Genomic DNA, 21,656 nt, shown 5'->3' with positions numbered 1-21,656 from the left:
AAAACTTTTATACTGACTAAAATCACTAGTATAGAGCTGTTCTCGATTTTTAGTGATCGGTAGTAGTTTCACTTAGTAAGTATATCTGACAATTTAAAACTTGAAAAAAAACTTAAAAATTTTAACTTCACTTTCCAGCTGCCTGTAGTTTTCATCTGTGTGATTGCAGGTTCTCTCAAAATAGTCATCGACCTCCTTACCCAAAAAATCCATCTACAATTAGGATGGTTTCACGCGACCGTTTATTTCCGGTACCAGAGATATCTGTGTCCCGTGTGTGGCAACCGTGTGCCGCATCAGAATCACACGTACCAGTGCCTGGTAATCGGTGTACAGTTAGTGCTGTTCCCAAGCTCCGGGTGCTGAACGCTGCTCTCATCATTGTTCCTTGCTCGCACTGTGATCAGAACTAGCAAGAGACAATGTTGGGAGTAGAAGTTTCTGCTCCCGCAGTGCTCCTGTGTAAAAATAAGAATGTATTTTTCTACAAACATGGTCATGGAAACACCAAAAATAGCAAAATGATTCCGCATCTCTGGGTTGTGCAAAAATTCACCAATTTTTCAAAGCAATTTACACAAGAATTCTGGCAAAATTGCTTTGCTCTATTGGGACCAAAGTTTGATGACAGAAAAAACTGTTTTTGGATGTTTTTCCAATGATCCTGCCTCTGTTGTCCCAGTCATAGGTTCTCAGTTACAACTGCCCCGTACCACATCACATATTTCCCAGCCAGTACCTCTGTTCTTTTGATCTTACGATTGATGGGTGTCGTGTTCTCCAGACCCCCCCACCCATTGATTACCCAGTTACTAATATTCCTATTATTTCAGATTTCTTTTACCTTATGCAGTTTGATTAATGTGATTATATTTTTCCCTTCTTTTCCTAGTTATTTACAGTTCAGCTGACACTGGGCGATCAATCATGGGACGCTGAGAGCACTAGTATTAAGAAGGCGCAACATGCCGCAGCGAGTCTAGCATTATTGGAAACCACACTGCCTAAACCTGCTGCGAGACAGACAAAAAACCTTCTCAGTACTAACCCCAGTAAGTATGCCCTGACTTGTGACGTCTCATCCATCTCTACATTAGACTACTTCATGGGGCTTAGAATAAATGTAACCTGACCAATACATAATTGAAGAATATTGGGCTTATTCCATCATTTAGTAAGGATCGATGGTAATTGTTTTTATCTGCCGCTACACAGAAGCTGCTCATCTGCATCGAATTAAATATTCTTCAGCAAGACTCTCTGCTAAAGGTAAATAGAACTTGGTTTGCTACGGGATCAACTTTGTCATCTTGCCATCGTGTATGCTAATACTGTCTCATGTCTATTGGAAACTGGAAAGCTGGGTGGCAACCAAAACGTCATCCAATGCAAAAGTTACCTCCTAGCTGTCCCTCATGACAGGTCTGCCTTATTGTGGAGGAATAAGACACCCAGGCTGAATTTTTGCGTAGTTAGGCGGATGTGTGATGTCTGATTCTGAACTCATTTTAATCCTATAATTCTAGGAGAAATAATAGCAATTGCACCACACAGAGCTCTTTTTAAAAAACAAAAAATCTTGTTCTTTCTTGATGGAATACTGGAGAACAGACTGCTCTTTTCTTTTTTTTTTTTTTTTTTTTTTTTTTTTTTTTTATTGCTGTCATTTCCACATTTATATAAATTTAGCTCTGTCGAAACCAAAGGCTAAAATAACAACTGGATTTCAGTAAATTCATCACAACCATCTCTGCTGGACCTAACATGGTTTGCAACGTACAGTACTATGCAAAAGTTTTAGGCAGGAAAAATTGCTGCAGAGTAAGAATGCTTTCCAAAAAAAAGTGTTAATAGCTTATTTTTATCATTTAACAAACTGTAAAGTGAAAAAACAAGAGAAATCTAAATCAGATCAATATTTGGTGTGAACACCTTTTGCCTGTATAGTTTTTGATGACTCAAGAACTAACCACAGATCTTCTGTGGATGTAGGATTGCTCCAATCCTTCTGTCTTCATGTAATCCAAGACCAACTTGATTAGGTTTAGATCAAGGCCTTGTGTTGACTAGATCATCTCTTCTAGGGCTTTGTGTTCTTTACATTGAACATCGTTCGTATTGATGTTAACTGTATGTTTGGGGCTGTTCTGTAGGTGATTTGCTGATTGGTGGGTGTCCCACAACTGGAAACCACACGGAACAGGGACTTTTATCCCTGTTACAAAATGGTCAGATGCCCCACCGCCGCTTTATTCTGTGTTGGGCTGCTGGAAAAAGCTGAGGACAGCCCCATAGGGAATGAATGGAGTATAGGTCACAGGTGGGCAGTACCACTCCATTTTAATGGGGATACATTTCCCCATCTACCAGGGGTCTGACCTCCCACCGATCAACAACTTATCACCTTTCACATGGATAGGTGATAATTAGAGTTGGGCGGATTGATTCGTGAGCCTTCAGTCCATTGGCTAAGTTGGTAGTCTCTGGCCGCTGGACAAGAGACTAGCGAATGTCTTGCCTTCCAGATTCCTTAGCATGGCTTTTAGTTACACGTTTGTTGTGATGCGCAGATGATGTTACGCTAGCCCCGCTAATCGAAAGCCATGCCGAGTGTGCCAGAAGGTAAGGGATTTGCAATGCACCAATCTGGCCGATAGATCAGAGTCCCGCAAATCAATCCACCCAACTCTACTGATGACATGTTCTTGCCAGACCACCCTTTTTATCCATAAACCCCTCAGCTTAAATGCCTTAGTTGAAATGTTGTTAGCAAGACGAAAATACAGTCAAATCTGCTGGCATTATGTTCTGTGGCACAATGAGTTAAACAGATTGATATATTGATGAAGTACAATCTTATCTATAAGATATAGTGTGTGTGTGGCACCTCAGGAGTCCGGTTGCCACATTGGCATTGCCTCCCTCACAGGGGGTGATGCCATGCCTGGAAGCAAGGAGGGGTCCCCTTATCAGGTAATACCAGCATCCAACACTTTTCCTGGCTCCAGACCAGAAAGGGGAGCTCTAACCCGGTTTAAGGGGAGCTTCCCCTTTAAATTAGAGCTCGAAGACGGGGGTTAGAAACGTCAGTTGGAGTGAAAAAAGGCAGTTGGAGGCAGAGGAGAGAGAGAGAGAGAGAGAGAGAGAGAGAGACACTAGGGAGAACCTGGGGAGGGAAGCTGTGACCAAGCTCGCCATAGAGAAAAGCGCCAGAAACTGGACACCAGTACCCGAGCAACCACGGACTCCGAAGTCCCGGCAGCTAAATCCTTAGGGCAGGAGACCTGCAGGTCTCCTGGCCCCACCAAACACCCGGCGGTTCAGCAGCATACTAGAGCCTGGAGCCGCCACGAAGGGGCGAGGATTTAACGATCACTCAGGAAAGAGGGCCGCAGCATAGCTTTAGGCAGCAGGGCCAAAGAGGACCGCGCAGAAGGAAGGTCTACAACCCCACCTGGCGAAGTGGATCCCAAATTGCTTCTAGGCTGCCCGGATCTCCATTACCATCTGTTACCAGTGTCCCCGGTCTGCAACATCAAGTAAAGGTAGAGGAAACTGCCATTCCTGTGTCTGGTCATTATCTGCACCCTCAGTCCTGCACCTCAACATCCACAATCCCCTGCATACCCGTGGGGAGCAAATCCATCCCAGCTGCGTCACAAACTGCCCCAGCGGTCTCTTTCAGCAGCGGCAGCCACCTATAGCCACTTACCACTGGTGGCGTCACAAAACTTTTCCGCTAAATAAACTGTCCTTTTTATTGACCGCCTAGCACCCCGGACTGGGTCACACCCCCGTGACAATGCCAAGGAACCGACCGACCCGGTGGCGAGTACCCCGCGGTCCTAGGGGGCGCGTCACGTGCGTGTGGTTTGTTTGTATAATATAACTTATTTGTAGGCAAAGATTCAGGATAAATTCTAATTTAGTTAAGGCTTGGCTCCCTCTGGGCTTAGAAGTCCAGCCGGCGGTCCATCATGGTGATCGGCACACAGAGATGGTCGCCAATTGCTGGGCTTCAACGTCCACAATGAGCTGAAGTTTAAATAATTTGCTAATTGGACTGAATCTTTTCCCCCAAATTGTGTTTAATTGTTTTTTCAGTTTCTTGCCTTTTTTTTCCTCCAGGTCTTTTTAGTAGAAAAGTTTGTTCGATTTCTAATGAGCCGGCAAACTTTTAATATGAATGATAAAGAACAATTATTGAGAAGTGTTAATGTTGCCGTTGATTAGTTAGCCTGATATGCTGTGCATTAAAGCCAAATACAGTGGTCATGAGATAAACCCACTTACATAATTTTCTTTGTAAATTATACTTTTAGACCGTTTACTCCCTTTTTAATACCATTTTCATAATTCAAATGGTAGCCCCACAATTTAAAAAAAAAGAAAAAAAAGTGGTGTACGTCCTTTATCTGTGAGAAGGGTCTCACTAATACATTAGTTGATAAATTTACTTTGGTTTAGTCTTTACTCTTTAATTAACCCAGTAACCCATGCACTTTTCTTGCATGTCACATGCATGTAATAGAGACTATTCATAGTTGCTTTTGTACACTTCTTCTACGTCTTCATTCCCCTGTCAGACGCTCCTGTGTCAAGTAGGAAATCTAGGAAGTGGTCCTGATTGTGTTCATTACTATTTGTAAGGTCATTAGATGGATTTCTTACAGGTCCGGAGTAGATTGTAGGACACCTCAATCCGTCTGTTAGACTAATGCCTCATTCACACACATCTGTGTTTCATGTACATGTTGTATCTGTTTTTTGTTTTTTTTTTGGCAGATACAACACATACCCATTATAATCTATGGGGCTACTCACATGTCTGTTTTTTTTCCGGTATCATGAATGAAAAGTCTATGGGTCTGAAAATCACACCCAGCACATGGATGGCATCAATATGCTGTCAGTCTTTAACATTGCAATGTATAGGAGAAGCTTTGTCATTTATTTCTTTATCCATCCAGGTAAAACACTGATGACTTACGGTAAAAACAGACACATACATACCAAACTCTAATACACTGACACATTTACCATTTTTCCACTTACGGATTTAAGCCTGAGCATGTGAATGAGGCCTAAAGCCGCGGTTGTTATACCACAGCCATCCATCTTTTCTTCTTCCTTTTCCTTTCCTTTCTTACCCCGCTAAGGCAGGGGGCTCAGGGGCTGCATGAATGGCTATGAACGTGGCCCAACACAAAATAATAAACTTAAAATATGCGATTTCTTTTTGTGATTACATATCACAATGATGTGGAATAAACCCATGTACCCACTTGCTATTAATATGCATGCGGTGGTGTGCGGCTTATTTATTTGTTACTCACTTACTTATATAGCGCCATTAATTCCACAGCGCTTTACAGACATTATCATCATTGTCCCCATTGGGATCACAATCTAGATTTCCTATCAGTATGTCTTTGGAGTGTGGGAGGAAACCGGAGAACCCGGAGGAAACCCACGCTAACACAGGGAGAACATACAAACTCCTTGTAGATGTCGTCCTTGGTGGGATTTGAACCCAGGACCCCAGCGCTGCAAGGCTGCAGTGCTAACCACTGAGCCACCGTGCTGCTTCTAATGTGGTATCTTCCAGGCGCTGACAGTAAAACTGACACCGTTGGACATTATGTGCTCATGGTGACTTGTGAGGCTGCAATTATCAATAATATAATAACTTACTATTGTATCGTTAGGTGTGGAATCGGCACCACATTTCAGTTGAGGCCACAAACTGCAATTAGGCCCCATCGCCCCCTTGACAGGGACCTCACACCTGCTAGCCAAAGGCCAAGCCTATGTTGGGAGTGAGGGAAAGGAACTACTTAGTTACGAAAGGCCCCCCCATCCCCAGAGTGGACACCTTGCAAAACCCTGCAGGGTCTGGTGGGGTGGGATTTTTACTCACTGGGCCCGCCTGTCTTAAGATAAAAGTGCCCTGTTAATGCCAGTTCTGCATAATCAGTACAGTTTGCAAGAGAAGATGAACCTTTAGTGACCTCATGGTCAACCAAAGCTCAATGTGTGGCCAGGTCAATTCTTCTTTGAATGTGCCCAGAGACTCCAAAAGATTGCACACCCCTGGACTCCAAAAGATTGCACACCCCTGGACTCCAAAAGATTGCACACCCCTGGACTCCAAAAGATTGCCCACCCCTGGACGAAGGTCTCATGTACATGGCTGTTGCGTCGCTGTGCAAGTTCGTATTTGTAGATTTCATCCATAGTAATCTACAGACTCTAAAGTCCTTCCATTATTTCTGGCGGAGAAGACATCCGTAATACACCATACTTTGACCAGTTGGGTAGCTTTCCTTAGGCTAGCATTGCATTAGCTTGTTTGATGATAAATGATAAAAAGACGCAACTTTTAGTACAAATGTCTACTCTCCCAAATTTTAACTTTTTTTTTTTTTTTTTAATCCCAGAAAACCTGCATGAAATCAGTTAGTAAATTCAAGTGTAGTGTAGAGGACTAGCAATGCAGTGGTGCTGGAATGGCTGTGCACTTCTTGATTTGAGCCGTGTTTCGAGGAATCCTGTGCAGCCCCAGCATGGTCTAAACATAAAGTGTTGTCTGCTGCAAATTCCCCATCACTCTTCTGTAGTGGTGCATGGTTTCCCTGCAGCGGTCACATGCTGACCCTGCCAGAAGAGAAAGCAATCAGTGGCCGTATTGGTGGACACACTTATTTTTTCCTTAAATGTCATTAAGGGTTTTGATTTCTCAAATTCTATGCAGTTTTGTGATGTCCCAGCAGAAACGTTTACAGGTTGCAGTTCACATTGCAACCACAGGGTGACCAGATACAAGATCAACCATTTCTGGAGAATATTGTATAATGGAACGTATCAGGAACTGCAGACTTGTCTTCTCAGTGTATTAATAAACATACAGGGAGAGTAGGAGTCTTCATCCTGTACTTTATCCAAGAATTTTTACTGCTTGACTGGAAAAGTAACTCTCCATGGTTTATCAAAATGTTCTAGCAAAAGTATTTTACTTTGTACTTTTTAAAAGGATTTTCCACATTTTGGAAAAGTGGACCCCAGAATGATTCAGTGATGTAAAATAAGTCCCTCACGCTTTCCTACTCCGGTCTCTGTTTTGGCTGCAGCAATAATGTCACGCCAACAGCTTACATCACCCCTGCAGTTAATCGGTGAACTCAGCTGCTGCTCCTAATGATAGCCTGAGCCGCAGAGCTCAGTGATTGGCTGCAGCGGTGATGTGAGATGACAGTGACGTCACCTCTCCAGATAAAACCGAGAACGGAACAGCTTTGGGGGTCCTGAGCTGGAGACAGGGGGAAGCGAGTACTATTTGTCGTCTTGATTTTACATTACTGGTATTTGGGGTCTGCTTTTCTAAAAGGTTTTGCCTTTAATGATCACATTCACAATATATAAATTGACGATAAAAGTATAAAAAAAAATAGATGTGCCCTTATTTTTTTTGTCTGCCCCTTGCTGGATTTTTTGCAGGTTTTGAAACAGTTTTCTAGAAAACCTTATTTCCTATGTTCCATTTTCAACTAGTGAATATCCTGACGGGTAAGACGGCTACTTGCCAGGCACAAGGTTGTACGGAGGAGCCAGTGGACGTGGCAAATCTCCTCTTGGCACAGAGATTGCTTTATACATTTCTGTTTTACCTCCAATATAAGGCCAGATATGATCCAAGTAGAGTAATGGGAGGACTTGCTGTTTTCCTTGTTTTTTTTTTTCTTTTGTGTTCCTCCAGTTAATATTTAGTACATTGTGGCCCATGATACTGATACTTCTGCCAGCTTTCTCTTCTTCTTATGTCATTTTGATATGTAGGTTTGTTTGAAGATGTTCGATTTGTAAGATCATCTTTTTTATTTGTGTGAATCGTTGCCGATTACCTGGTCGTGCGAGGGTTTCTCCATGTTCTTGTACTCCATGTATCATCCGGCTCTGCTCATCAGTACATGTCCATTCAGTGTAAGGCAGCATTATTATGGTCAACTAGAAACTTTTTTAATTTTTCTCCGATGAGGGCAATGGAGTTATTTGCTTCCTGTAACATAGCGGTTTTTTTTTTTTTTGCAAATCACAAATGATACTTGCTGAAAAATCACTTTTTATTCTTTCTGAAGAATAAGTAGTAGAGATCATATATTTCATGTTGGACAATAGATAATAGTTTCTAACTTTGTCAGATCTATCATGAGCATTGGGCTGTTTGGCACAGGATGGCACCATGACCTACCTGCAGATGGCAGCACTACATTAGGTTACCCCATGTCAGCCTTGACTAATAATGAAGGTCCAGCGTCCCCTTTCCATTTTTTCACGTTAATAATTTTCTTTCTGCCTTGCATCCCCATGCAGTTTTGTATCCTCCCCTGATCACCTCTTTTGTATGTGGAAGCATTAATAAGCATTTCTGGGAAATACCAGAAGATGTCCCTCGTGCTGGTGCATTGTGCCATGTGGTTATGTTGTAAAAACTGTCATCTTAGCTAATTTCTTGAGCCATAGAGATGAAATGAGGCTGTAGAGAGCGCAGATAATCTTGTCCATTTTTGTGACTTAGGCTGTGTGCACATGAGTGTTTTTCAGGCTGGTTCCATTCAGTCTTCCTAATAAATTCATTGCGAAGGCGCTCCTTAAAAATGAACACAGCAATGTCAAAACAGCAGTGCTGTGCACATGTACCATGTACCATTTTATGTTACTACTTTTAACTGATTCAGGGTTCAGAAATGCTAAAGCTGCTAAAAGTGTTATGTTCATTCTACGGGCAACTTCTGCCTATTAGCCACCCACTCTATATACTTCACAGTAACTATAGAGTAAAAGAAGCTGGCGTGGAAATGGCATAAGAACAACTACAATACCACTGGTAAAGCCTCCTCCGGCTTTTTCCTGACGCCTTTTTTTCCGGAAAAACTAAGGTTACTTTCAGACTTTTTTTTGCATATTTCCAATGCTGAATTTCAACTGCGAAGTACAGTATTTCTTTTTAGAGCACCATTGATTCCATGGTGCTGTACATGAGAAGGGGTTACATACAGGATACAAATATAAAACGCAGTGAATAAACTAACAATGGCAGACGGGTACAGAGGGAAGAGGACCCCGTCCTTGTGGGCTTACATACTACAGGATAATGGGGGCGGAGACAGTAGGTTGGGAGGTTGTGGCAGGTGCGGTGGTGGTGGTGATGTGGCAGCGGGGTCTTGGCAGACTGTAAGCTTTCCTGAACAGATGGGTTTTCAAGTTCCATCTGAAAGTTCCAAGTGTGGTGGATAATCTAATATGTTGAGAAACAGAATTCAAAAGGACAGGAGATACTTGGGAGAAGTCCTGGAGGCAATCTGGTGAGGAACGTATGACTACGGAGGAGAGACTGAGGTCTTGGGAGGACCGGAGGTTGCGTGTGGAAGATACCGGGAGATATACGGAGGAGACTGATTATGGACTGCTTTGTACAACAGTGTTAGTGGTTTGAACTAGATACGTTGGGGAATTGGGAGCCAATTAAGGGATTTGCAGAAGAGTAGCGTGGAGAGAGGTGGATTAGTCGGGCAGCAGAGTTAATGATGGACGGGAGAGGTGCGAGAGTGTTATCAAGAAAGGCCACAAAGGAGGATATTGCAGTAGTTGGGCAGGAGGTGAAGGCATGAACTAACGTTTTAGTCTATTCAGGGTTGAGGAAAGGACTGATACTGGAATATTTTTGAGTTGTAGGCGGTAGGAGGTGACGAGAGCTTTGGTCTGGTTTACAGGACACAGTCGAGGGTATCTATGTGAAAGGTTTTCAGAACCATCATGTCTCAGATTTGCCATAGATTTTTGCTGCAGATTGCCCTTTGCCCCATCTCTCCTTAGGTCTAGTCATCAGGATGGGAACACACAGCGGCACATCAAATAGAAAAGTTGCCAATGTAACTATTTAATGTCCAGCCAGTAATTTGTTCATGTCCTAGTCTGATTTAAGACAACATATGTAAGATAATTTCTGGAACTTGGACAGTGGCCTCAACGACTGTCTATCCGCTCCCAAAGTCGGAAAGGGAGCAAGCGAGATGGGCTACACAGCTGCTTTAATGCCTTCTGCACTAGAGGCGGTCAAAAGCATAACATTTTGAAATATGATGTGAAGGAGCATGCACTGCTCCTCGGGGAGTCTTCACCATATCACAAAGCATTTATTTATTTTTGAACAAAAATGTGTTCCAAGATGGCTTATGGTAGAAAAGAGTGAGCGTTTTATGTCCAGTGATGGCCAGTTGCGGTGACTAAAAGTTCAGCTGCCTTTATTTTTTGGTTTTTGAATATTTTGACTTTCATAAAAGGACCTAGTTAAGGAACTATCAGAACTTCTTACTGCAAATTGTGAAGAACTAAAATGTCAGCCGACATTTACTTTTCCATTGTTTTAATTGAAGCAAAGCAAGTGGCTTGAGTGATGCAAATCGCTATCTCTGGTCCTTGTATCTGCTGCGCTTGTCCACAGCTTTATGTATTCTTAAATTTTATTTGCTTAACATTTTGTCCCTTTTAAGCTATTTTCTCATTACAGACTTATGTAATTTTATATGCCATAAATATTTCAAAGGAGGGTATCTGATGACTGGGACTGCCGAGATCCAAAAACCAGGGTCCTCAGATTATCAACCCCTTTAAGGCTTCATCATCTGCCGCTTTGTGCCACAGAGTTTTTTTTTTTCTGTAGGACCCTGTATAATTTCCAACAGAACATAAATCATTATGCTTTAGATGCCATTTGTTTGGCTATTCTCCCCTTGAACCACGACTTGGTACTTCATCCGATGGCGTCTACATGGTGGCAAACAGTAGGCTGTAAAGGTCCATACTAGACAGAACTATAGGCCCACGGGTAAAGCCTTTCTGTGTGCATGAAGCCTATTGGGAGGACAGAATTCATGCATAGTCTCTGCTCTACTGGGGACCAGGCACTTGATTCACAGGAGACGTCGGGTCCCAGACGTCAGATAGGATTTATGCCATATCAATCTTCAAGCTTTTATATTAATTTTTTTTTCTGTACTGTATATTATGTCATTACAGTTTGCCTCCCATGTGTTCACATCATAGTTTCTTGTCCTTTCAGGTAGCATAACGCCAACAGTTGAGCTGAATGGTCTCGCAATGAAGCGTGGAGAGCCGGCCATCTACAGGCCCTTAGATCCAAAACCACTACCCAATCACCGAACGAACTACAACTACAGGGGGATGTACAACCAGAGGTTAGTCTAATACATTTATATTCATTTTTTTTTAATTTATTCATTTTAAGTACGGACATGCTGGACAAAGGGGGCAAATTTATCAGAATTACCGTTTCATACACCATTCTTGAACCAAAAACTCACTGGAGTAAGGTGTTAAGTTTGTAAATGTCATGATTAGTGATGAGCGCAAAAGCTCATTACTCAGGTTTGTCTATGGTGCTTGGGTATGCACCGAATATCGCAGGTGTTCGAGTCCCCGCGGCCACATGTTTTGCGGCTGTTGGACAACTGCAAAACATGCGGGGATTGCCTGACAAACAGCCGCGAAACATGCGGCCACGGGGACTCAAACATGTCACTAAAGCACCCGCGATACTCTGTGCATACCCGAGCACCCTCAGCAAACTTCAGTAACCAGCACTTGCGCTCATCACTAGTCATGATGACTAAAATGTTCCATTCTAGCCATGGCAAATGCACATTTAAAATTAAATCCTATATCAATTGTGACCACACAGGTTGTATATATGATACATTGCACTGCTATCTGTCTGACATACATACTTGGTCAAAATTGTTGGTACCCCTCGTTTAGTGAAAGAAAAATACACAATGGTCACAGAAATAACTTGAATCTGACAAAAGTAATAATAAATTAAAAATCTTTGAAAATGAACAAATGAAAGTCAGACATTGCTTTTCAACCTTGCTTCCACAGAATTAAAAAAAAAAAAAAAAAAAAATTAAACTCATGAAATAGGCCTGGACAGAAATGATGTTACTCTTAATATTTTGTTGAACAACCTTTTGAGGTAATCACTGCAATCAAACGATTCCTGTAACTGTCAATGAGACTTCTGCACTTCTCGACAGGCATGTTGTTCCACTCCTCATGAGAAAACTGCTCCAGTTGTCTCGTGTTTGAAGGTTGCCTTTTCCAGACGGCATGTTTCAGCTCTTTCCAAAGATGCTCAATAGGATTTAGGTCGGGGCTCATAGAAGGCCACTTCAGAATAGTCCAATGTTTTCCTCTTAGCCATTCTTGGGTGTTTTTAGCTGTGTGTTTTGTGTCATTATCCTGTTGCAAGACCCATGACCTGCGACTGAGACCAAGCTTTCTGACACTGGGCAGCACATTTCTCTCTAGAATCCCTTGATAGTCTTGAGATTTCATTGTACCCTGCATAGATTCAAGACGCCCTGTGCCAGATGCAGCAAAGCAGCCCCAGAACATAACAGAGCCTCCTCCATGTTTCACAGTAGGGACAGTGTTCTTTTCTTGATATGCTTAATTTTTCCTTCTGTGAACATAGAGCTTATGTGCCTTGCCAAAAACTTCCTTTTTTTATCTCATCTGTCCATAGGACATTCTCCTAGAAGCTTTGTGGCTTGTCAACATGTAGTTTGGCAAATTCCAGTCTGGCTTTTTATGATTTTTTTTTTTTCAACAATGGTGTTCGCCTTGGTCGTCTCCCATGGAGTCCACTTTGGATCAAGCAACGACTGATGGTGCGAACTGACACTGATGTTCTTTGAGCTTGAAGTTCACCTTTAATCTCTTTAGAAGTTATCCTGGGCTATTTTGTTACCATTCATATTATCGGTCTCTTTGATTTGTCATCAATTTTCCTCCTGTGGCCACGTCCAGGGAGATTGGCTACAGTCCCATGGATCTTAAATTTCTGAATAATATGTGCAGCTGTAGTTACCGGAACATCAAGCTGCTTGGAGATGGTCTTATAACCTTTACCTTTAACATGCTTGTCTATAATTTTCTTTCTAAACTCCTGAGACAACGCCTTCCTTTGCTTCCTCTGGTCCATGTTGAGTGTGGTACACACCATGTCACCAAACAGCACAGTGAGTATATGTAGCCCTATATACAAGCACAGTGAGTATATGTAGCCCTATATACAGGCCCACTGACTGATTACAAGATTGTAGACACCTGTGATGTTAATTAGTGGACACAACTTGATTTAACATGTCCCTTTTGTCACATTATTTTCAGGGGTACCATCATTTCTGTCCAGGCCTATTTCATGAGTTTAATTATTTTTTTTTAATTCTGTGGAAGCAGGGTTGAAAAGCAATGTCTGACTTTCATTTGTTCATTTTCATAGATTTTTAATTTTCTTATTGCTTTTGTCAGATTCAGGTTATTTCTGTGACCCTTGGGGTTTTTTCTTTCATAATAAACGAGGGGTACCAACAATTTTGACCACGTGTGTATGTAGGCTGTACCAAACCAAAATGAAATGTCAGGATGTCTGAGCATATTGCAGACACCTCAAGCTCTCAATTTTTACTCTCCATCGGGAGCAGCCAAATGTTTCCTGACCGTTCACAATGGTGATTTAAAGGGAATCTGTCATCCTTTTGAGATTTTTGAGTTATTAATATGGGCATGCAGGTTGTATACAGGTGAAATTAGTCATACGTGTATGCCTCCTGGATGTGGCCTTGTCTAATTTCAATCATCTTTTATACCTTCGATCTTCCAAGCTATGGGGACATAAGCTTCCTGGATGGTAAGACTGCCTGTGGTCCCCATTATACAGGATTTTTCTTCCCCTTCTCTTCAGACATTCATTTCACGTCATGTGCGCGGCCGGAAATCCCATGCCCGGCGTTCTGCTGCCGTCGCTCCTCTGCACTGTGGGGAATTCACCTTCACTGTGAGTCAGACATCACTGGGACCGGAAGTTACTGTGACTCTCCAGCGCCTGCGCACATCAAAATTTAAAACTCTGGCCACAGAAAGGCTGAATGGGGCCGACGAGAGACGGCAGGCAGAATGCCAAGCACAGGATTTCCGGCCGCGCACATGACGTGAAATGGACGTCTGAAGAGAAGGGGAAGAGAAATCCTGTATAATGGGGACTGCAGGCAGTCTTGCCGTCCGAGCAGCGTACGCCCCATAGTCTGGAAGATCGAACCTATAAAAGATGATTGTCATTAAACAAGGCCACATCCAGGAGGCATACATGTATGACTAATTTCACCTGTATACAACTTGTATAAGCAGAAAACTAGATAAGCTCACCTTTTGTAGGCATCCACCATCACATAGGTTAAAGAGATCCAGCAAGCACCTCGGCCATGAGCAAATAAATCCAATATAACAAAAAAGCTGACGTCTCCAGATTTTCCTGGAGACGCAGTTTTTTTTTTTTTTTTGTATATTGGATACAATCTGTATGCCCGTATTAACTCAAATGGGTGACAGATTCCCTTTTAAGCTCATTTAGATTTCATGGTATTGAGAAAGTTTCCAAACCCAAAAGGGGTGAAGATTGGAGAAGAAAACGCTCTCCGCCGTGAGGCGTTCTGGGGTCATCAACTACAAAACAGATTCCCTCAAGGTTTAAATTACAAACCAGACTTGTTATATTTCATGGATTAATGTAATATATTGAATCACATCAATTCATAACATGCATGACCATTTTCCTTTAACAAAAATTGATTTAAGTATCCTTTTAAAGGGGTTGTCCACTACTAGGACAACCCCTTATTAAACTAAATGTTTGGCCCTGAGAAAATAAAACACCCTATACTCTCCTCCTGTGCCGCCTCCGTTCCAGTGGTGTTGGCACTTGCGGTCCCTGGGTTGTGATGTGATGGAATGACACGTGATGCTGGCGCCCAATCAGCGCTGGAGTCACGGTCTCCGCCTTTGGACAAACTGGACATGAAGAAGAAGTCCAGGATCAGCTGCAGCCCTGACTTCCGCTTCATGTTCAGTTCATACGAAGGCGGGGACAGTGATGCTAGCACTGATTGGGCGTCAGCGTCACGTGTCATTCCACCGCATCATAGCCCCGGGACCGCAAGTGCCGACACCGCAGAAATGGAGCTGGCACTGGAGGCGAGTATAGGTTTTTATTTTTTCAGGGCCGAACATTTAGTTTAAGAAGGGGTTGTCCTGCTAGTGGACAACCCCTTTAAAAGATAGCTTATAATGAGATATACCCTCTCTGCAATAGCTAGACTTAATCTCAGTGCACAATAGTCTTATAGCGATACACAGTACTCCTAGGAGGTGCTTGAGGTAATTGATGTTATTTTATACTTACACTGTACGTTTTCTCTATAGGAATTACTACTAACAATCTTTAGTCCACAACAAGTTTTATATTGATGCAAAAATTTCATGAGATGGTTTGTGTCAGTTTGCGCTAACGCTATGTATTTCCCCTGTAGTGGTGATGATTGGCCATCTTTATGCACATTAGATTTGTATTACTGCGAGGTTTCACCTTGTTGATATCGGTTCACACGGACAGGACACATTCTCTACAATACTTAATTGTCAATCGTGGTACACAACAGGCGCACATTGATGCAGAGTGTTCACAAAGGATAGTTGGTCAGTTTATACTGACAGTGTAGCGGATATGGTTGGCAGTCTTGGTGCACTATAGTTTTGTATTGATGGAGATGGTTTCAGTTTATACTGACAAGATACATTTTCTCTACAATTAACTAGCGTAATGTAGAACAGTCTTGGTCATCTTTCAGACGTCAGTGTTTTTGGTACGTGTGGTGACAGATCCACATCTACTGAAGACACTGACACACGCAGACGCATTCAAATGAATGGGTCTGTGCACATGTCAATGTATTTCCACAGACAGTGTCCCCGTGGGCAAAGCACGCAGACATGTCCTTTTTTTTTTTTCTCGCAGCTCGGACCACAAAACGTCACCGCACACGTCCACAGTGATGACACATGGATGACATCCGTTTGTCATCAGTGTGACACGTATCTGCACCTGGGAATCAGTGGTACAGTTGGCGCTGTTCCCAAGCACTGGGTTCTGCGATCAGCGCAAGCAAGGGACAATGATGAGGGTAGTATTCTGCTCCTGCTGTGTCCTAGTTTAAAAATAAGAATATAATAAAATCCTTATACTCACCTGTCCTAAGTGTCCCATGCTGTAATCCATCTGACCGCTCATGCCAGGGAGAATGACTTGCCGCAGCGAGCGGTCCCCTGCTGTGTGCAGAGCTCAGAGTGACAGGACACCGATCGCTGGAGCGAGTCATTCTCCCCGCCTCCTCCTCGGCATGAGCGGTCAGATGGGTTACAGCGGGGAACATCTTCAGACAGGTGAGTATAAGGATTTTTTTATTTTATTCTTTTTACACTAGGACACAGCAGGAGCAGAATACTACTCTCATCATTGTCCCTTACTCGTGCTGATAGCAGCACAAGCAGGGAACAATGATCAGGGCAGCGTTCAGCACCCAGAGCTTGGGAACAACACTAAAGGCCCCGTCACACATAACGAGATCGCTAGCGAGATCGCTGATGAGTCACGTTTTGGTGACGCAATAGCGATCTCGCTAGCGATCTCGTTATGTCTGACAGGTAGCAACGATCAGGCCCCTGCTGTGAGATCGCTGATCGTTACAAAGCTTCCTGGACCATTCCTGGGTCGTTGCGCTCCCGCTGGGCAGTGTGCATCGCTGTATTTGACACCTTGTCAACAACCTCGCTAGCGATTCAGAACTGAGACACGTAGAGGTGCATAAATTGGACTTTTCTGCGTTCATCGTCCCCGATTGGTGGTCGCTACTGCGTCCTTGTTTTTTCAGATCCCACCAGCGTTCTCCGGCTGTGACTCCACTTTGAACAAATCAGACATCTTTAGCGAAGTAGGTATTGTTTGGGGTCTCAAATGAGTTTCCATTTTTAATTCATTTATAGGACATCTACCAATTATCTGCTATCATTGCTCTTCAGGGAGGGAGGGCTTGGCTTCTATCTGTATATATATATGCTTTTGCATGGGCAGATATTTTAGGGGTCTTGTGCACACACACCCACACAGCACGTTTTCTGACACGCTGTCGTGGCCAACCGCTTCAGAGTTTTTCATACGCCAATTAACATGAAGCTTAAATCAATAGACTCTGTTCTTTTGGCCTGTTGCACGCTTCAAAACTTTCTTCGTCGATGTGATGCAATTACACACTGTCCGCCTGGCTTTGTGGACTCTGTGGACCGAGCCAATGGGGAAGTGGAGCTCGGTGAATAGCGTGCAAACGATCCTGCAATTGCAGGCCTTCAACCAGTGGGACATGGCAGAAACACCCACGATGCGAAGACCTGCCGCGACAACTGCTGCCAGTATTTTAACGGTCCTGGTGCCCCGTCACACATAACGAGATCGCTAACGAGATCGCTATTGAAGCCAAGCCCTCCCTCCCTGAAGAGCAATGATAGCAGATAATTGGTAGATGTCCTATAAATGAATTAAAAATGGAAACTCATTTGAGACCCCAAACAATACCTACTTTGCTAAAGATGTCTGATTTGTTCAAAGTGGAGTCACAGCCGGAGAACGCTGGTGGGATCTGAAAAAACAAGGACGCAGTAGCGACCACCAATCGGGGACGATGAACGCAGAAAAGTCCAATTTATGCACCTCTACGTGTCTCAGTTCTGAATCGCTAGCGAGGTTGTTGACAAGGTGTCAAATACAGCGATGCACACTGCCCAGCGGGAGCGCAACGACCCAAGAATGGTCCAGGAAGCTTTGTAACGATCAGCGATCTCACAGCAGGGGCCTGATCGTTGCTACCTGTCAGACATAACGAGATCGCTAGCGAGATCGCTATTGCGTCACCAAAACGTGACTCATCAGCGATCTCGCTAGCGATCTCGTTATGTGTGACGGGGCCTTAACTGTACCACTGATTCCCAAGCGCCGATACGTGTGATCCTCATGCGGCACAAATGTGCCACACAGGTGGACATGGGTATCTCCGGTGCTGGAAAACCTGACATATCCAGACATTTGAAAGACTCCTTACCCTGATAGAAAGTCTCTACAAAAGATGGCTGATTTCAGTTTATACTGGCATTTATTATATGCTGACCCCCCCCTCCTACAGTTTGCTTACCAGCATAGATTAGGGGTGGACGATGCTGTTACATATGGTACATTCATTTTTGGACAATGATGGCACCACTGTACACACAATGTTCTGTGACTTCTCCAGTGCGTTCAATACCATGCAGCCACTCTTAAGGCCCTGTCACACATAACGAGATCGCTAGCGAGATCGTTATTGCGTCACGGTTTTGGGATCGCTGGGGAGATGTCAAACATGCAGAACTTTCCAACGATCTTGGCCGCCCCAGCGATCTAACCAACGATCTCGGTGGTCGTTGGGACACTTTCACACAGCAACTATTTAAACGATCCACACCTTGATAAGGGCTGTACTGTGTCAGAAAGGCGTGCATAAAATTGCTTTTCCGCGCCCCCCTCATCTCCAGCTGGTGGACGCTACTGCGTTCTGATTGGGTGGCCTTGGTTTAACACTGTCTCCGGTCAGATGAGATCTCTACTGCGTCTCCATTAAAAATGGAAACTCATTTGAGACCCCAAGCAATACCTACCTCGCTAAAGATGCCTGATTTCTTCAAAGTGGAGTCACAGCCGGGGAACGCTGGTGGGATCTGAAAAAAACAAGGACGCAGTAGTGACCACCAATCGGGGACGAGGAGCGCAGAAAAGTCCAATTTATGCACGCCTACATGTCTCAGTTCTGAATCGCTAACGAGGTCGTTGATAAGGTGTCAAATACAGCGATGCACACTGCCCAGCGGGAGCGCAACGACCCAGGAATGGTCCAGGAAGCTTTGTAACTATCAGCGATCTCACAGCAGGGGCCTGATCGTTGCTACCTGTCAGACATAACGAGATCGCTGTTGCGTCACCAAAAACCGTGACTCATTAGCGATCTCGCTAGCGATCTCGTTGTGTGACGGGGCCTTTACTATGCAAAAAGTTGACTGATATGAAGGTGGAGGAGGAGATGAGACATTGGATAGCTGACTACCTTTCACACAGGCCACAGTTAGTACAGATGGGAGCGGTTGTGTCTGGCAGATTATTGAGCAGTGTAGGTGCCCCTCAGGGAACGGTGCTGTCGCCCTTTGTTTTCATGCTGTATACAGTAGATTTTCAGTATAAATCTGATTTTTGCTACCTCCAAAAATTCTTGGATGACTCCGTTAGTGGGATGCATTAGGCGTGCCGGGGTGAGGAGGAATATAGGAGGGTGGTATCGGATTTTGTGGATTGGTGCCAGGCTAACTATTTACAACTAAACCTAAATAAAACTAAGAAGCTAGTGGTGAACGATAGCAGGAGAAAGATGGACTGTTCACCGGTCACTATTGCTGGTCAGGAAGGGGAGCAGGGCAAGAGTTATAAATATTTGGGGGTCCCCTTGAACAGCAGACTGGACTGGAGGTGCCATACTGAGAAGATTTACAAGAAGGGGATGAGTAAACTGTACGTCCTAAGGTCGTTCAATGTTTGCAGCAAAATGTTAGAAGTGTTCTACCAGTCCATAGGGGCAAGTGCCATCTTTTTCGCCTTCATATGCCGGGGAAGTAGTGTGCGGGTGTCTGATGCTGATGAGCTAAATAAGCTTATCAAGAAAGCACGCTCCGCTGCTGACTGCCATCTTGACACTTTTGAGGAGGTAATGGAGAAAAGAATCCAGAAGATGCAGGAAACCGTTTGTGCCGACTGCTATGGGAATGTACAACAATTACCGAAGTGTGAAATTCTCCAAGTGCCTGGTGTATTATTGGCGTTCTAATGGTATATCGTACTGACCGGTCATAAATAGGAATGTATGAGATTATACCTGAAAAATTCTACTGTTATGTTGTAATTCATGTATATGGTCTGCTGCTCTGATACTGTAATTTCCCTCAGGATCAATAAAGTATTGTATAAAGTGAGGAGAATAAGTATTTGATACACTGTCAGTTTTGCAATTTTTCAATCCTACAAAGAATGGAGAGGTCTGTAATTTTTATCGCACGTACACTTCAACTGTGAGAGACAATCTAAAAAAACAAAACACAAAATCGCATTGTACGATACTTTAAATATTTCATGCAATTTAATTATTTGATCACCTACCAACCAGCAAGAATTCTGTCTCACAGACCTGTTAGTTTTTCTTTAAGAAGCCCTCCTACTCTGCACTCATTACCTGTATTAATTGCACCTGTTTGAACTCATTACCTGTATAAAAGACACCTGTCTACACACTCAACCATACTCTAACCTCTCCACCTCAAGATCAAAGAGCTGTCTAAGGACACCAGGGACAAAATTGTAGACATGCACAAGGCTGGGATGGGCTATAGGACAGTAGGCAAGCAGCTTGGTGAGAAGGCAACAACTGTTGGCGTAATTATTAGAAAAGGGGATAAAACACATGACTGTCAATCTTCCTCTGTCTGGGGCTCTATGCAAGATCTTGCCTCATGGGGTAAAGAGGATTCTGAGAAAGGTCGAGTATCTGCCCAGAACTACATAAGAAGACCACCTGGTCAATGACTTGAAGAGAGCTTGGACCACAGTCTCAAACATGACCATTAGTAACACACTGTGCCTTCTGAGATTAAAATCCTACAGGGCACACAAGGTCCCCCCTGCTCATGCCAGCACACATACAGGCCTGTTTGAAGTTCCCCAATGACCATCTGGATGATCCAGAGGAGGCATGGGAGAAGGTCATGTGCTCAGATGAGACCAAAATATAACTTTTTGTTTTTTTATCAACTCCACTCGCTGTGTTTGGAGGAAGGAGTATGAGTACTACCCCAAGAACACCGTCCCAACCGTGAAGCTTAGTGGGGGAAACTTTGAGGGTGCTTTTCTGCAAAGGGAACAAGACGACTGCTCCTTATTGAAGAGCGGATTGATGGGGTCATGTATCGTGGGATTTTGGCCACCAATCTCCTTCCCTCAGAGCATTGAAGATGGGTTGTGGCTGGGTCTTCCAGCATGACTATGACATGAAACACACAGCCAGGGCAACTAAGGAGTGGCTCCTTAAAAAATATTTCAAGGTTCCGGAGTGGCCTAGCCAGTCTCCAGACCTGAACCCAATAGAAGATCTTTGGAGCGAGCTGAAACTCAATGTTGCCCAGCGACAGCCCCGAAAGATGACTGAATGGGCAAACATTTGGCAGATGAGGTGTAATGTAGATAAATTTAGAGTAATGTAGAGTAATGCACCAAGGACTGAGTAATCATATTGCTGCATACTCTTTAAATGGGAGTATACTCGGGACTACAGAACAGTAGAAGGATTTGGGTATTCTGGTTACAAGTAAGCTGAGCCAGCAGTACTCAATGTCAAGCAGCAGCCACAAAAGCAAATAAGATTTTAGGATGTATGAAAAAAGAAATAAAATTCAGCGGTCCCAACGTACTGTTACCCCTTTATAAATCACTGGTGAGGCCACATCTGGAATATGGGATCCAGTTTTGGGCTCCACATTTTAAAAAAGGATGCTCAGAAGTTAGCCAGTTCAACTAGATTATTACAAGGGATGGAAGCCCTCTCATATAATGAGAGGCTGAA

General features: G+C 43.6%; 1 protein-coding gene across 4 annotated transcripts in view; it reads left to right on the top strand.

The window, feature by feature from the left end:
* Positions 1-21,656, top strand: part of STAU2 (staufen double-stranded RNA binding protein 2) — a 379,482-nt gene that overhangs the window by 62,200 nt on the left and 295,626 nt on the right. For 2 of the 4 annotated variants that reach the window (XM_073679450.1, XM_073679448.1), the window contains exons 4-6: positions 893-1,052; positions 1,216-1,269; positions 11,120-11,255. In XM_073679450.1, coding sequence (XP_073535551.1) covers positions 893-1,052; positions 1,216-1,269; positions 11,120-11,255 — 350 coding nt within the window. The remainder of the gene's footprint in view (positions 1-892; positions 1,053-1,215; positions 1,270-11,119; positions 11,256-21,656) is intronic. The other 2 variants (XM_073679451.1, XM_073679449.1) reach the window with 1 other exon arrangement.

Source organism: Phyllobates terribilis, unplaced genomic scaffold (genome assembly GCF_046119375.1).
Source record: "Phyllobates terribilis strain yellow unplaced genomic scaffold, ASM4611937v1 Scaffold_4__5_contigs__length_816908805, whole genome shotgun sequence".
In the NCBI taxonomy this organism is placed as follows: Eukaryota; Metazoa; Chordata; class Amphibia; order Anura; family Dendrobatidae; genus Phyllobates; species Phyllobates terribilis.
The sequence above is the reverse complement of the archived record's forward strand: the minus strand, read 5'-3'. Positions and strand labels throughout refer to the sequence as shown.